Source organism: Oncorhynchus tshawytscha, linkage group LG01 (genome assembly GCF_018296145.1).
Source record: "Oncorhynchus tshawytscha isolate Ot180627B linkage group LG01, Otsh_v2.0, whole genome shotgun sequence".
Taxonomy (NCBI): Eukaryota; Metazoa; Chordata; class Actinopteri; order Salmoniformes; family Salmonidae; genus Oncorhynchus; species Oncorhynchus tshawytscha.
The window spans coordinates 18,979,480-18,996,828 of record NC_056429.1 but is presented as its reverse complement, the minus strand read 5'-3'; the positions used below and the strand labels follow the sequence as shown (position 1 = coordinate 18,996,828).

General features: G+C 46.7%; 1 protein-coding gene across 3 annotated transcripts in view; it reads left to right on the top strand.

The window, feature by feature from the left end:
• Window positions 1-17,349, top strand: part of LOC112234537 (single-stranded DNA-binding protein 3) — a 119,554-nt gene that overhangs the window by 74,447 nt on the left and 27,758 nt on the right. For 2 of the 3 annotated variants that reach the window (XM_024402742.2, XM_024402827.2), the window contains exon 5: window positions 13,417-13,506. In XM_024402742.2, the coding sequence (XP_024258510.2) occupies window positions 13,417-13,506 (90 nt within the window). Of the gene's footprint in view, window positions 1-995; window positions 1,118-13,416; window positions 13,507-17,349 lie in introns of those variants that run through there. The other variant, XM_042305464.1, reaches the window with a different exon arrangement.

Genomic DNA, 17,349 nt, shown 5'->3' with positions numbered 1-17,349 from the left:
TTAGGATGTATTTATTTATGGTGAATCTGGTGCAGGTTAGCCCACGAACATGCACACGCATGTTAAGAGGTGCTCTCTGAAAATCTGACCAATGCCCTCTCTCTCCTCTCCTCTCTTTTCCTCTCACATCCCCTCTCCCTCATTACAATCATCTTGGTAGGTAAATATTTACCAGATAGTGCCCAAATGGCAGTTGGAACCCAGGAAATGTCAGGGTGCTGGCTGTTTGACCTGTGTGTGTTTGCCTGCCTGCCTGCCCCACCGCCAGCCCAGTGAACTCTTCTAGGGAACGTGGTTCTGCTGCCAGTCGCTTGTCTCTCCCCTGTGCTCCAAGGGACGCCAGGGTGGATGGACAGACGTGATTTTTGGGAGTGCCACTCACAAATAACTCCTGCCTTTTACTCATGTAGTCCTCAGTGACAGCTAATGACAAAGGGATTTTAAATGACCATGTGTGTATGCTCGGTGGTGCGGCGCACAGAACAATTTGTATTCCCAGAGTTCTGTAATGGCTGCACAGGTAGGCAGGCAGGCGAGGTGAGAGAAAGGGAGCGAGAGAGATGTTCTGTTCCTCAGCTCTCCTACCCTGTATTCTTGAAAACTAGCTCCGTCCTTTTTTTTTTACCCTGCTGTCTTTCATCCCATTTTATCCTTATCAGTTCCATACTACAGCTGTGCCAACCCTCACTCACTCTTACACCTCCTCCCCTGTGTCCACACTCTCCTGCTCTGTCTCTCCCTCTGCCCTCTCGTTCTACTTTGTTTACTCCCTCTTTCTCTCTCTCTTCTATCTTTCCTTTTCTCGCTCTCCTCCTTCATTCTTTCTCTCTGCCACTCGTTCTTTCTTCGTACCCCAGGCCCCTCAAAGGTCCAGGCAGCTCCACAGACCCTCCATTGTCTTGGGAATGTGGTAGCTGTCTCCCTCCCCATCTCCTTCCCCCTCTCATCCTCCCCCCTCTCTCTTGCAGGAGCTTGGGGTGCTGTGCTCTGCTGTGCTCCTGGGTCCTGATGGCCACTAGGTTACTGACTCTGACCTGAGAAACAGCACAGAGACCTGGAGAGGAGTGGAGCGGGAGGTCTGTGTGCGTGGGGCGTACAGGGGGAAACCTTTGTCTCGGTATGCTGAAAAGACAGCTGCTCTTTATTAGGAGGTCCATTTGCCTTTTGCCTTTTTCTCATCGCCTGTGAATTACTCGTCTGATTCCTGTTCCCTCTAGCTCCCTTTGTCCTTGAAAAAAAAAATGTTTATAAACCTACTAGTTGATTTTCACTTGGATCATATTCGACAATGGCTTTCTGAAATGTATGTGCATCGTGGGTGAGCGCAAGAAAATTCCTACCTATGCTTCTTTGTGTTTCTTCGAAAATCACTTTGTTAAGAGTAGCGGTCGAAGACTAAAGTGCATCCCTAGTATTATGTACTTACCAAAATGTTTCCAGAAGCTGGTGTCACAGCAACACTGACATGAGATGGTCAACAACAGCCAGGGGTTCCCCAAGTAGCCACACAGTCGTCACTAGGTATACCATTAGGTGTATGAGCTGAGGTTTAGTTAACAAAGGACTAGTGCCTCTGTTTGGGAGGGTCAGAGGGGAGATAGGGACAGTGGTGCTCCTGAGTGAAAGGTTGGCAATCGCCCCTTGCGCCTTACCCCCCTCTGGATTTGGAGCAGACGCCTGCTCCCCTGAGAATGCCCTTCCTGCCAGCCAGGCCCGTAATACTCCCTATCTGAAATAGGTTGGCTAAACTGGAACTGGATCAGACTGGGCTGACTTGGACCGTTTTAAAGGTCTCATCCTTCCACACGCAGCTCAATTCCCATATATCGCCTATCCAATTAGGAGGTGTATGTTTGTTCAATTGGAGATGTGTTACTTAGTTCTTTATTAACATTTCCCAAGCCCTAGTTGCTGAAAATGGCCACAACATGTATGCTCATTTCTGACAATACTGACAGCATGCAAGTGATACTGTCCCTGAAAGTAGCTCTCAGAAACCACACGGTTGAGAGAACTGCTCCGGCTCTCGCCTCTTCCCTCACCTCTCTCTCCTTACTCTACATTAGTAGGAGTAATATATGGTAATTATTTCATTGTTGCGATTTATAGACGTCTCGTTTAGGCTTTTAAGGTCCAACCATATTGCCTTTGGCGTTCTGGAATGTTTGCAACTCTCTAACTTCCTTGCTCTTTCTTTCTCTAATTTATTTTCCCTCTTTCTTCCTATCTAAGCCTCCCCTCACCTCCCTCCATCCTCCACTTTCGCAACTCTGCAAATCCAGTTGTGCAGGGATAGTGAGAGAGGGAAAAGGGAGAGGGTGGATTTTTGGTATACAGACTGCCAGAAACTCTTCATTTTTAATAAGTCCCAAAGGAGGTCTTGCCCATAAAGTATATTATATTATACAAACCTTCTGGCCAAGTTGGGGTACTGGGATCCCGGTTAGGAACTACACTGGCCCTTTAAGTGTTGGAGAGAGAGGAAGTCTGTCTGAGGCCTACAAAATGTGCCCTTTGATCAGGCAGCCTGCAGGTAGGAAACGGTGCATCAGAACTGCCGTGATGATTTCTGTAGACCTCATTGGACATCTCATTGGCAGACAGGGTAGCCAGAGTGAACTGTATAATCCCTATCTGAGGTCTGTGTATAGTCTTCAATGCCAAGGTGCTGGACTTGTTGGATTTGGTGTTTATATTGTTAGTTGTATTGTTTCTGGAGTCCGAATTGCTTCATGCCTCATTCTCAAAATAACCTTTTTAGAAAGAACATACACTTACTATTCCAGCCATATACTACCATTGACTGAAGTTAACTCATGAGTGAAAAAGACAAGGAGTGTTTCTCAATATGCATACTACCGTGCGCTGTCATGCTCCAAGTGCATTCTCAGAGGACGTTCTCTTGAGTACGATCTTGTGTGGAGAATGCATAAAACATTACTTTGGAGAAACACTCGCACTCCCCCTACTGTATTACCTAATGCTGCACCTCCCCATTCACTCAACTTTCTTCCAGCAAGGACAAATACAACAATTGAGACGAAATAATATATTCACAAAGAAAACGTTTTATGACATAATTATCAGCTAGCTATATGTGAATCATAATAATCTAGCTAGCCATCTAGTTAAACAGGCAAAAATGACCTAAAACTAATGTTATGTGAGGTAGATGTCTATTCTTCATGGGTAGCTAGCTACAGTGGCTTGTGAAAGTATTCACCCCCCTAGACATTTTTCCTATTTTGTGGCCTTACAACCTGGAATTATAATATATTTTTGGGGAGTTTGTATCGTTTGATTTACACAACATGCCTACCACTTTGAAGATGCAAAATATTATTATTGTGAAACATACAAAAAAAAACTGAAATCTTGAGCGTGCATAACTATTCACCCCCTCCCAAAGTCAATACTTTGTAGAGCCACCTTTTGCAGCAATTACAGCTGCAAGTATCTTTGGGTATGTCTCTAAAAGCTTGGCACATCTAGCCACTGGAATTTTTGCCCATTCTTCAAGGCAAAACTGCTCCAGCTCCTTCAAGTTGGATGGGTTCCGCTGGTGTACAGCAATCTTTAAGTCATACCACAGATTCAATTTGATTAAGGTCTGGGCTTTGACTAGGCCATTCCAAGACATTTAAATGTTTCCCCTTAAACCACTTGAGTGTTGCTTTAGCTGTATGCTTAGGGTCATTTTCCTGCTGGAAGGTGAACCTCCATCCATGTCTAATCTCTGAAAGATTGAAACAACAGGTTTCCCTCAAAACATTTCCTGTATTTAGCACCATCCATCATTCCTTCAATTCTGACCAGTTTCCCAGTCCCTGCCGATGAAAAACATCCCCAAAGCATGATGCTGTCACCACCATGCTTTGCTGTGGGGATGATGTTCTTGGGGTGATGAGAGGTGTTGGGTTTGTGCCAGACAGCATTTTCCTTGATGGCCAAAAAGCTCAATTTTAGTCTCATCTGCCCAGAGTACCTTTTTACATAAGTTTGGGGAGTCTCCCAAATGCCTTTTGGCGAACACCAAACGCACTTGCTTATTTTTTTCTTTAATCAATGGCTTTTTTCTGTCCACTCTTCCGTAAAGCCCAGCTCTGTGGAGTGTACTGTTTAAAGTGGTCCTATGGACAGATACTCCAATCTCTGCTGTGGAGCTTTGTAGCTCCTTACGGGTTATCTTTGTTCTCTTTGTTGCTCCTCTGATTAATGCCCTCCTTGCCTGGTCTGTGAGTTTTGATGGGCGGCCCTCTAGTAAAAATTAAACTGTCCTTAAGCCATTTTGCCACAACTTTGGAAGTATGCTTGTGGTCATTGTCCATTTGGAAGACCCATTTGCGACCAAGCTTTAACTTCCTGACTGATGTCTTGAGATGTTGCTTCAATATATCCACATAATTTCCATGCCTCATGATGCCATCTATTTTGTGAAGTGCACCAGTCCCTCCTGCAGCGAAGCACCCCCACAACATGATGCTGCCACCCCCGTGCTTCACGTTTGGGATGGTGTTCTTCGGCTTGCAAGCCTCCCCTTTTTCCTCCAAACATAACGATGGTCTTTATGGCCAAACAGTTTTATTTTTGTTTCATCAGACCAGAGGACATCTCTCCAAAAAGTACGATCTTTGTCCCCATGTGCAGTTGCAAACCATAGTCTGGCTTTTTTATGGCTGTTTTGGATCAGTGGCTTCTTTCTTGCTGAGCAGCCTTTCAGGTTATGTCGATATAGGACTCTCTTTACTGTGGATATAGATACATTTGCACCTGTTTCCTCCAGCATCTTCACAAGGTCCATTGCTGTTGTTCTGGGATTGTTTTGCACTTTTCTCACCAAAGTACGTTCATCTCTAGGAGACAGAATACGACTCCTTCCTGAGCGGTATGACAGCTGCGTGGTCCCATGGTGTTTATACTTGCGTACTATTGTTTGTACAGATGAACGTGGTACCTTCAGGCGTTTGGAAATTGCTCCCAAGGATGAACCAGACTTGTGGAGGTCTACAATTTTTTTTTCTGAGGTCTTGGCTGATTTTCTTTTGATTTTCCCATGATGTCAAGCAGAGGCACTGAGTTTGAAGGTAGGCCTTGAAATACATCCAGAGGTACACCTCCAATTGACTCAAATGATGTCAATTAGCCTATCAGAAGCTTCTGAAGCCATGACATCATTTTCTGGAATATTCCAAGCTGTTTAAAGGCACAGTCAGTGTATGTAAACTTCTGACCTACTCTTCATTTCACTTCATCAATTTGGACTATTTTGTGTATGTCCGTTAGATGAAATCCAAATAAAAATCTATTTCAATTACAGGTTGTAATGCAACAAAGTAGAAAAAATGCTAAGGGGGTGAATAGTTTTGCAAGGCACTGTAGATAGCCATGAAGAATTGTTATCTGGCTAACGAACAGTAGTAGCTAGCCATTTAGCCCTATTGACGTACAATGGACTTGCGATCTATGCACACCACAGTGGGTATTGTAGGCAGGTGAACATGCCAAAATAACATGGCATGTATTTATTAACGTGCCAATATAAAATATTATAATCGGGCAACATATGAGATGTGAATAGGCAACATTCATTCCAAAGTCGGAGTGTATTTACTCTGTTTTCAGCTCAAATAATATCCGACATTGCTTTCAAGAAACGTCATTGTTTTCTCTGCATACTTTCCGTTGAAGCTTGCATCGATATACATATTTTGAAGCATGCAAACAGAGTACGCATTTGAGAAGTGCCCTCCATGCTCCATATTCCATATTTTGATTTGTACTCTCCCGTGCTCAGAACACTGTAGAGTGCATTTGGAGAAATCCCCAGGATCTGTCTGTCTGACTCAGTCAATACAGTATATATGGTCCCCGTCAGAGCAGAGCAGTGGTGACACCTACAGTATGTGAAAGCAGTTGTAAAGGATTTGGAGAGGTGGAGATCAACCTCACACTCTGTGCTCCTGTATATGACACATACAGTGGAGTCCTCTAGCGCCAGCCACCCTATTCCCTAATTAACCGTGTGTGTGGCCAGTGGCAGTCAGTAGAGGTGCCTTACAATACATGGCCCCATTCATTCTTTCCTTTACACGAATCAGTCGTCCTGGTCCCTTTGCAGAAAAACAGCCCCAAAGCATGATGTTTCCACCCCCATGCTTCATAGTAGGTATGTTGTTCTTTGAATGCAACTCAGCATTCTTTGTCCTCCAAACACGACGAGTTGAGTTTTTACCAAAAAGTTCTATTTTGGTTTCATCTGACCATATGACATTCTCCCAATCTTCTTCTGGATCATCCTCTCTAGCAAACTTCAGACGGGCCTGGACATGTACTGGCTTAAGCAGGGGGACACGTCTGGCACTGCAGGATTTGAGTCCCTGGCGGCGTAGTGTGTTGCCGATGGTAGGCTTTGTTACTTTGGTCCCAGCTCTCTGCAGGTCATTCACTATGTGGTTCTGGTATTTTTGCTCACCGTTCTTGTGATCATTTTGACCCCACGGGGTGAGATCTTCGCTGGAGCCCCAGATCGAGGGAGATTATCAGTGGTCTTGTATGTCTTCCATTTCCTAATAATTGCTCCCACAGTTGATTTCTTCAAACCAAGCTGCTTACCTATTGCAGATTCAGTCTTCCCAGCCTGGTGCAGGTCTACAATTTTGTTTCTGGTGTCCTTTGACAGCTCTTTGGTCTTGGCCATAGTGGAGTTTGGAGTGTGACTGTTTGCGGTTGTGGACAGGTGTCTGATGATAAGTTCAAACAGGTGTCATTAATAAAGGTAACGAGTGGAGGACAGAGGAGCCTCTTAAAGAAGAAGTTACAGGTCTGTGAGAGCCAGAAATCTTGCTTGTTTGTAGGTGACCAAATACTTATTTTCCACCATAATTTGCAAATAAATTCATTTAAAATCCTACAATGTGATTTTCTGTTTTTTTTTTTTTCATTTTCTCTGTCATAGTTGAAGTGTACCTATGATGAAAATTACAGGCCTCTCTCATCTTTTTAAGTGGGAGAACTTGCACAATTGGTCGCTGACTAAATACTTTTTTGCCCCACTGTATAACTTACTGCTAGTTAGGCTCTTCCACTACCGCGCAGACATTAGCCAGACAATGATGTATGCTGACACACTGATGGTTATTGTATGTGTTGGTCTGCTCTCAGCACAAGTGTCGGCCAGGTATTATATCTGCATCCGTGCCTGTGATGGGGAGATTGCTAAGCAACAGGAGCCTTAGCAGGGGGTATGGGGCAAGATGGGTGTTGAGTGGAGACAGTCCCCCAGCCAAGAGTCCTCCTCCTGGGCTGACATCTCACAGGGCTGTCAGAGGCTCCAGGGGCCCTGATGTGGGATGCTGCCGAGGCAGAGGTGTGTGTGGTTGGGAGGGGTCTGAGGATTGGCTTGGTCAGGGTGGTAGATCAGGGCGGCAAGGGGGTTCCTTCTTCCCTCCCTGGAAGATTTGTTTACTGATAATGAATTTACCTGATTGACACAACAGCTGCCGGATCAGTGTGAGGAAAGCAAGTGGTGTGCCGAGCCGGCCTCCTCACTCCACTTGTCATGGAGGGCTTTCCCATGTAGTCATGTTTGGAGTCAGGTTCCTGCACCACGCTGCTCTCTCTCCAATTGATTAAAGGGCACATCTGTAAGCCAGCAGCCCTGATTACGCATTCCAGCCTCTCCAGCTAATCTTTATAGAGCTGACTTCAGTGACAGAGTTATTGGAGCAGTTCATGCTGGGTCTGAGGACAGGAGGAGAGAGGAGGAGAGGGAGGGGCGGTGATGACAGGCAGCAGTCGCGTGGCCATGAATGCAGTGGTTTGTCATGGAGATCGACTGAGGCTTTCCAGCCCCAGTCCCAGTCCCAGGCAGATGCATGGCCAAGCAGTCTGTCTGCCAGCTCCACTCTGATCTACTGACTACTACAGTCCCGCCACTGGCTGAGTGTATGACTGTACACACACACACACACACACACACACGCAGCACCATCTTTCCGAAATGAATTGATTCCAACCTGTCTGGAGCCTCTCCCACCTGCTCATCAGCTCCAGATGTATTTCTTTCTGAATCCTCCCATCCCCCATAAACCTCAGCGTCTTACCATGAATTAACTCCACTCTGCTGTCCATCTCCAGCTCCAGCTCTGATATTCATATTGTTCCAGTAGCAGAAATAGAAAAGCCATAGCATTGGTGGATATTGTAGGCTTAGCCGAGTGGCTAAATCTACTCCTGGATATGTGCAGAGCAGTGTGTATGTCTGCAGGAGTCTGGCGGTCTGTGTCTGTGTGTGTTGTGGCCAGCCAGCAGGTGATCAGTGTTGCCCTGCTTGTCTCGGAGCAGATAAGACTGGATCCATTACCCCCCTGGAACCGATGTCCAGATCAATGGGGCAGATTGCAGCGCTCACTCACTGTCTCATGTCCAGCTAGGCAGCAAGTGATACTGATAATTAAAAAAGCAGTAGCTAATTACTTCAGAGTGCTCACAGAACAATCAATGGGTTTGGGTTGGTTGTGTGTCCCTTCTTAGGAGATATACAGACCCACTGGAAGAAAACATCATAAACTTTATTATTGATGGCAAGGAGGGAGGGATGGGAGCGTAAGCAGGGCATAGTGCTGCTGCTGCATAAATACAGGAGAGAGAAGGAGCAGAGACAATGGTGTGTAAAGGGTTCAATACTGTGGGGATTTTGTGTATCCGTTTGTGTGTTTGAGAGATTGAGAGAGGGGGAGATAGAGGTGGCTAACAGACCAGCTATCAAAAGCCACAGGCTCCTTTAAACTACATCGCGCTCTCTCTCACTCTCTCTTGCTCGCTCTCGCTCTCGCTCTCTCTTACTCCCTGGCCAGGCTGATGATTGACGGCCTGAGGGTTTTAATGGGCACTGGAGAGAGAGAGCTGAGGTTGGTGTTGTCATGGCAACAAGGAGAACGGGCCTTTTGCTGCTTTACCTGGGAGTGCAGTGGAACATCGCTGGCTGGCTGGCTGACTGGCTGTGTGCTTCACAAACATGTACCCCTCCTCTCCTCCTCATCCCCTCCCCTCTTCCTCTCTCCTCCTCCCTACCCTGACCAGTCCATGTCAGCTTCTACTGACCAACTGGCCGCCTGCGGTCAGCACAGCTACCCAGAATGCCTCTGATCACACTGCAGATTATGCAGATGAGTCCGCTTGTAATTCTCTCTGCTCAGACAGATCGTCACTGTCTGCCTCTGTGTGTGTGAATATTCTCTATCCACAGTATCCTCAACTGACTGGACATACAACTGCCAGTAGTTTATTTGGGGTCACCAGTGAAAATTCTTTATTCCCATGTGCCTCCATTATACCTGTTTTTGTTTAGTCCAGTCTGTCTCTCCATTGATCTTCCACTGGCTCAGCCCTCGCTCAGTCGTACATGTTTAACATGCTGAGGGCTGCTGTGTGTGTTTCTGATGGCTTTCTAGCATTTGTTTTTTTCAATTGTTTAAACACAATTTTGAAAACAGGGCCCGGTTTGTCAAAACACTACACACAATTAGCACAACCCTAGAAAGTAGCACAACACTTCAGATCATTTGCAAAATGGAACACTTTTGTCAAAACTATACACGACTTCATTAAAATATTTTTTTGTTACCCTACGAAACACACACATTTCATATGACTTCAGTCTTTTTGAACCAGTTACACACTGCTGTTGCTAAAAGTGTTTTAGGTTAGCAAGTCTAATTGTCAGTGATTAGAGTGCTGTAAATGAAGTACACAGACAAAGTGCAACTATACAAACACTACACAAGACCAATGCTGCAGACTGAGGAAAATGTCATTTATTTCTCTCCATATACCCAAATCAGTCAGCGTGGAGAATCACAACAAAACATGTCCCAGTTGTCATGCTACTACAGTAGTGTGCATAACACTGTTAGCTCAGCAAACAGACACACGTAAAATACTGTATCCAGTACAGGTTACAATTACAGTAAATAACAACCAACAAAAAATAATCTGAAAAAAACTGACAATATTGTACAGAAAATACTACAGTAAACATACTATACATGATCTCTTCACCTAGCTGGATCTGGCCAGAGAATGTCATCAACCTCACAAGCAATATCGTCATTAGCAAGACAACACGGGAAGAATGAATGTTGAATCCATCCTTGCACAGCTGCGGCGTCGACTGGGTCACAGGCGTCCTCCATGGCTTGAATGAGGGGTACCTGAGCCTGGGGCTGGAGATCGTCAACCTTCCACCGCCATGCAGAGAACAACTCTTCCATAGGGTTTAGAAACGGAGAGTATGGTGGAAGGTATAGTACTGTCCACTGTGGATGGTGTTGAAACCAGTTCTGGACCAAAGCAGAGCGGTGGAATGACACATTGTCCCAGATGACCGACCGTGTATTGCATCTGGTGCATTTCATTACCTGCTGTGCCGATGTGGTGCAATCGGTCCAAAAATGCGAGAATGTGAGGTGTGTTGTAAGGGCCCATTTTGGCATGATGGAGGACAACCCCATGCTGTGAAATGGCAAAGGGTGATGTTACCCCCACGTTGCCCTGGGACATTGATTATAGCCCTGTGGCCAATGATATTTCTGCCTCTCCTTCTTGCTTTTGTGAGGTTGAACCCTGCCTCATCAATATATATGAATTCATGCAGGATTTCCTCTGCATCCATCTGCAAAACTCCCTGCAATACAGTGAAAGACAAGATTGTGTAGTTCAGGATAGGTCTAGTATACAGTCAATGTAAAAAAAGTCATGTGTGCAGTATGCAACATCACAGTGCTAAAGTGAACAATACAAACCTCCACATACTCATGCCACAGCCGTTTGACCCTCTCTGAATTCCGCTCAAAAGGCACTCGATAAAGTTGTATCATTTGAACCTGATGTCTTTTCAGGATGCGTGCCAGTGTTGTCTGAGACCTGATGGACATTATTGAAAATGACATGGTCACCGATAATGTTGGCTTGTAGTTCTCTGAGCCTGATGGCATTATTGAAAATGACATGGTCACCGATAATGTTGGCTTGTAGTTCTCTGAGCCTGATGGCATTATTGAAAATGACATGGTCACCGATAATGTTGGCTTGTAGTTCTCTGAGCCTGATGGCATTATTGAAAATGACATGGTCACCGATAATGTTGGCTTGTAGTTCTCTGAGCCTGATAGCATTATTGGCCAAAACCATGTTTATTATCTCTCTTGTTCTTCCATGAATATGGGCCCCCTTCCTCCTTGTCGTTCCCAACCCTCAATCCTATGTAGAGAATAATACATGTAACTTACTGTACAATGTCACAGGAAGGGGTATCACAAGTGCTGATATGGTGCTGACAATAAGCTGCTGATTACTGTAGCTGTGGACAGATCTTCCTTTACCTGTTTTCCTGTCAAAGTCCTTATGACAGATGCCGCTGTATATCTGCTAAGATTTGGCTGAACTCTCAGTCCAGCCTCCCTCAGCGTCAATCCGTGGTTCACAACATGGTCCACTAGTGTTGCACGAATGTCATTTGATAAGTTTGGTCCTCTTCTTCTTTGTGCACGTTCTCCTCCTGCTTCAGGTCTTCCTCGGCCTCTGGCTCGGCCTCTGCCTCTTCCTCCTCCTCCTCTGTGTACTCCTCCTCTCACCCTCACTCTTCTTCTGACTCCTTCCATTTTGGTTGAAGGCAGGTGAACCTACCTGCTGCATTTTTATAGTGTTTAAACCTGATTGGTGTGTCTACAATTTAGCAATCATGTGTTTGTGCACCTGATGGCTGTGTTTAACAGATTGGCTCATAGGTGTGGTAATTTGACAGTCAGTGCTTTGGAATTGCAAGGAAGTGACATCATGATATACTTCTGTGTCTGATGTATACAAGTGTGTTTGGTGTTTTGCAAATCACTGTGTGTAACGTTTTGCAAATAGTGTGAAGCTGACAATGTGCTTACAGTTGTGCAAATCTAGCCTTGTGTTTTGCTCCTTTAGTGTAAGGTTTTGCTATTTGTGGGAACAGTTCAATTTTAGTGTGTAAGCAATCGTAAAAAACAGTAACATGATGGTAGTAGTGTGGCCTTGGGTTCCATTTTCAATCAGCCAACATGGCGGCTCCACTGTACTGGACAAACAGCTGCCATTGACTAAATACTGTACATGCTGACAAACCCAGTTAACCACCTCTCATCACTCACTCCCCTCTGCCCTCTCTCCATTCATTCTGTTCTCCCCCTCACTCTCCTCTCTCTCCTCTCCCACTCTTCTTTTCTCTCCCCTCACTCCTATCTTCACATCCCTCCCTTAGTCACACTCTTTCCTCTCCCCCTCTCTCCTCTCTTTTATCCCCTCTCCCCCTCTCCATGACCAAGCATTCACACTGCTGCCTCCCATACATAGTATGCACTAGAAGTCATTGAGCGGTAACTAAATGGTCAGCAGTTGGTCCTCGCCCAGATAGGGCAGGTTTGAAGCTATTTGAAGACATTTATAATCCACCACTTATGCAGTCACTATATTTTCTTTGTCTACTGAATAAAGCAGTAACTACATAGCCTCTGTTCCCTGGCAACTGGTTCAACTATATGTAATGAAAATACCTTCTCACTACCATTATCTTACAATCACATCAAGCTTTTTTTTTATCCGCTTAGTGAGTGTGTGTGTGTGTGTGTGTGTGTGTGTGTGTGTGTGTGTGTGTGTGTGTGTGTGTGTTGCACACCCACACGGCCTGCCCTGTGGCCCCAGGGCCCGTTAGTGAGTGTCTGGGCCGAGCGGGTTAGGGATGGAGGGGCTGTTTGCACTGTGATGGCTGGGGGGGGTCTGGTTACATGGGGTGAGAGGGGAGGAGAGGGCTCTGGGCAGCTGTGTAATCCCCTTCACTGGGTTCTGCCTGGTGAATAGACAGCCTGAGAAACATACAACAGACTCAGCCACTGCCTTACATACCTTGGGGGAGGGGGCTCAACCCCCATTTAACTGCTTAGGAGAGATTTCACCACAGCTAGCCAAACACAAACAAAAGCACACACAACATATATTTCATTTATTTTGTATTTCTACTCAGCATAAATGCTTACAAATTCATAAAGAGAGACAGATGCTTGTCTTTTTAATATGGTCTGAATGCAGCGAAGAAGAAGCAATCTCAGCCAGACGGTCAGGTTGCAGATAATGTTACGCCTTACACTCCACCCATTTCTTCTGTCTGAAAACGCCAAAACCACCCAAAACAATCCACGTCTTTCCTCATGTGGAATACAACCCCGAGCAGTGGAGACTATGCTACATCAGACTCTATTTTGGTGTTGGGACAGATTTATTTCATTGCCTTTGTGTGTAGTATAATGTATAAGATATGTGTTGTTCTGACTAGTGAGTGTGTGCGTGTTTGTTTCCGAGTACTAAGTGTGTGTGTGTTTACTTTGTGTTTTGCAGAGTGCAGCTGCTGCCCCTAGTCCGGTGATGGGTAACATGCCCCCCAACGATGGCATGCCTGGTGGACCCATGCCCCCGGGCTTCTTTCAAGTAAGATCTCTCGCTTGCAGTAGACTAGGTCTGGCTGGCCAGGGACAGGGAGGTTGGGATGGGAGGGAGGTTTTTCTCTGGGTTGTGTTACTCTGCTAATTCCTCCTGTCATCACTGCTGTCTGATGGCTGTCTGGGAACCTAGGGAGGTCACCTGATGATGGGGGCGCGCACCCTATCTGACTACACACACACCGTCATTTAAACATACTGTATCCTGAAAATATACTCTTGTTGATCAAATGTCATGAAGCTACTGCAAATATGGTTTCCAGTTTTGTCCAGTGTGTGGGTTTTTGTCCAGTGTGTGGGTTTTTGTCCAGTGTGTGGGTTTTTGTCCAGTGTGTGGGTTTTTTGTCTAGTGTGTGGGCTTTTGTCCAGTGTGTGGGTTTTTGTCCAGTGTGGGTTTTTGCGGGGCTGGCTGTTGTACTGTCTTCTGTTGGTCCTGTTAGCCATGAGCATGTGTGACAGAGAGAGGGGGGAGAGGGAGAGAGAGAAGAGGCCGAGAGGGACTGAAAGATGGAGAGAGAGAAGAGGCAGATATGAGGGAATGACTGAGAAAGAGAGGGACTGGGAGAGAGAGGAGAGATGGGGCAGAGAGGGAGGAAGAGGCAGAGATGGATAAGTAGAGGGAAGGAGTGAGAGAAGGGAAGTCTTACTCCACTGTTCTCCACTGCAGCAATTGCCTCCCTGCTCAGCGGCCAGTCAGGCAAAAGAGAGTGGGGTGGGGGAGTGTGAAACAAAAGCCTACACACACACACACACACACACACACACACACAAGCACGCTGGATCAGTGTGTAGTAGTAAAGTATGTAGCAAAGATGACACCAGTTATTCCCTTGGCATCGTTTTACAATGGTGTACTGTAGACACACACACACAGACAGAGCTCTCTGACAGACTGCCCCTCAGAGTCATTTTGTCTGTTGTCTATGCACAGTAAGATCTTACTAATCATGTGTTCTGTTTCCACTACTGTATTTGTTATCCAAGCTTAGCCCTCTGTAGAGGTTTCTCCAGCAGAGCTGTGGTGTGTTCTGAAAAATGATAACCCCTTCACTGTTATGGACAAGCTCTGTCTTCTCTTTACTAATGACCTTCCTCCTCTCCCCCCTCCTTCATGTGCCTGCTATCTTTCTCTCATTCACTTTTGTTCTCCATCTCTCACTCGCTCTCTGTCTCACTCTCTCAACATCTCAAGCGCACACACACACACACACACACAACAACTCAGTGACTTCTGTCTCTGCCCCTTCTTTCTTCTGCTAATCTCTCCTCCATGCAGGATTCAGCTACCTTCCTCACTTTTTACACCATCACCCATCATTCCTCAGTATTCCTGCTTCCTTCTCTCTCTCCTCAGCTGACTTGTCTGTTTCTTTCTGTCAGGGAAAAAAGTACAAGAAAAAGTATTAAAATGTTGTGCATAAATCAGTTTTTGCATGTGCTTGCAAGGTTGTACAGTACTGTGTGTGTGTGGCTGTGTGTGTGTATGGCTGTGTGTGGCTGTGTGTGTGTGTGGCTGTGTGTGTGTGGCTGTGTGTGGGTATGGCTGTGTGTGTGTATGGCTGTGTGTGTGTATGGCTGTGTGTGTGTATGGCTGTGTATGGTGTGTGTGTATGGCTGTGTGTATGGCTGTGTGTATGGCTGTGTGTGTGTGGCTGTGTATGTGTGTGTGTATGGTGTGTGTGTGTGTGTGTGTGTGTGTGTGTGTGGCTGTGTGTGTCTGTGTGTATGGCTGTGTGTCTGTGTGTATGGTGTGTGTGTGTGCGTGGCTGTGTGTGTGCATGGCTCTGTGAGTGGCTGTGTGTGTGTGTACATGGCTGTGTGTGCATGGCTGCGTGTGTGTGGCTGTGCATGCGTGTGTGGCTGTGCATGCGTGTGTGTCTGTGTGTATGGTGTGTGTGTGTGTGTGTGGCTGTGTGTGTCTGTGTGTGTATGGCTGTGTGTATGGTGTGTGTGTGTGTGTGTGTGTGTGTGTGTGCGTGGCTGTGTGTGTGCGTGTGCATGGCTCTGTGAGTGGCTGTGTGTGTGTGTACATGGCTGTGTGTGCATGGCTGCGTGTGTGTGGCTGTGCATGCGTGTGTGGTTGTGCATGCGTGGCTGTGTGTGTGCAAGGCTGTGTGTGTGGCTGTGTGTGTGTGTGTGTGTGTGTGTGCATGGCTGTGTGTGTGCAAGGCTGTGTGTGTGCAAGGCTGTGTGTGTGTGTGTATGCATGGCTGTGTGCGTGGCTGTGTGTGTGCATGAATGTGTGTGTGTATGCATGAATGAGCGTGTGGTGTGTGTGTGTACGTGGCTGTGTGTGTGTGCGTGTACGTGGCTGTGTATGTGGCTGTGTGTGCGTGTACGTGGCTGTGTGTGTGTGTGCATGGCTGTGTGTGTGTGTGCGTGGTTGTGTATGTGTGTGTGCAAGGCTGTGTGTGTGTTTGTTCAAGGCTGTGTGTGTGTGCGTGTGTGTTTGTTCAAGGCTGTGTGCGTGTGTGTGTTTGTGCAAGGCGTGTGTGTGTGTGTGTGTGTGCGTGTATGTGGCTGTGTGTGCGTGTACGTGGCTGTGTGCGTGTGCATGGCTGTGCATGCGTGGCTGTGTGTGTGCAAGGCTGTGTGTGTGTGTGTTCGTGGCTGTGTGTGTATGCAAGGCTGTGTGTGTGCATGGCTGTGTGTGTGTGCATGGCTGTGTGTGTGTGCATGAATGTGTGGTGTGTGTGTGTGTACGTGGCTGTGTGTGTGTGCGTGTACGTGGCTGTGTGTGCGTGGACGTGGCTGTGTGTGTGTGTGTGTGTGTGTGTGTGTATGTATGTGTGTGTGTGTGTGTGTGCAAGGCTGTGTGTGTGTTTGTTCAAGGCTGTGTGTATGTGTGTGTGTGTGTGTGTGCAAGGCTGTGTGTGTGTTTGTTCAAGGCTGTGTGTGTGTGTGCGTGCGTGTGTGTTTGTTCAAGGCTGTGTGTGTGTGTTTGTGCAAGGCGTGTGTGTGTGTGTGTGTGTGTGTGTGTGTGTGTGTGTGTGTGTGTGTGTGTATGTGGCTGTGTGTGCGTGTGTATGGCTGTGCATGCGTGGCTGTGTGTGTGCAAGGCTGTGTGTGTGTGCGTGGCTGTGTGTATGCAAGGCTGTGTGTGTGCATGGCTGTGTGTGTGTGTGTGTGTGTGTGTGTGTGTGTGTGTGTGTGTGTGTGCGTGGCTGTGTGTGTGTGGCTGTGGCTGTGTGTGTGCGTGTACATGGCTGTGTGCGTGTGCATGGCTGTGTGTGTGTGCGTGGCTGTGTGTGTGTATGTGTATGTGTAAATGGCTGTGTGTGTGTGTGTGTGTGTGTGTGTGTGTTTGTTCATGGCTGTGTGTGTGTGCATGAATGTGTGTGTGTGTGTGTGTACGTGGCTGTGTGTGTGTGTGGCGTGTACGTGGCTGTGTATGTGGCTGTGTGTGCGTGGACGTGGCTGTGTGTGTGTGTGTGTGTGTGTGTGTGCGTGCATGGCTATGTGTGTGTGTGTGTGTGTGGCAAGGCTGTGTGTGTGTTTGTTCAAGGCTGTGTGTATGTGTGTGTGTGTGTGTGTGCAAGGCTGTGTGTGTGTTTGTTCAAGGCTGTGTGTGTGTGTGTGCGTGCGTGTGTGTTTGTTCAAGGCTGTGTGTGTGTGTTTGTGCAAGGCGTGTGTGTGTGTGTGTGTGTGTGTGTGTGTGTATGTGGCTGTGTGCGTGTGTATGGCTGTGCATGCGTGGCTGTGTGTGTGCAAGGCTGTGTGTGTGTGCGTGGCTGTGTGTATGCAAGGCTGTGTGTGTGCATGGCTGTGTGTGTGTGTGCGTGTGTGTGTGTGTATGCATGAATGAGTGTGTGTGTGTGTGCATGAATGTGTG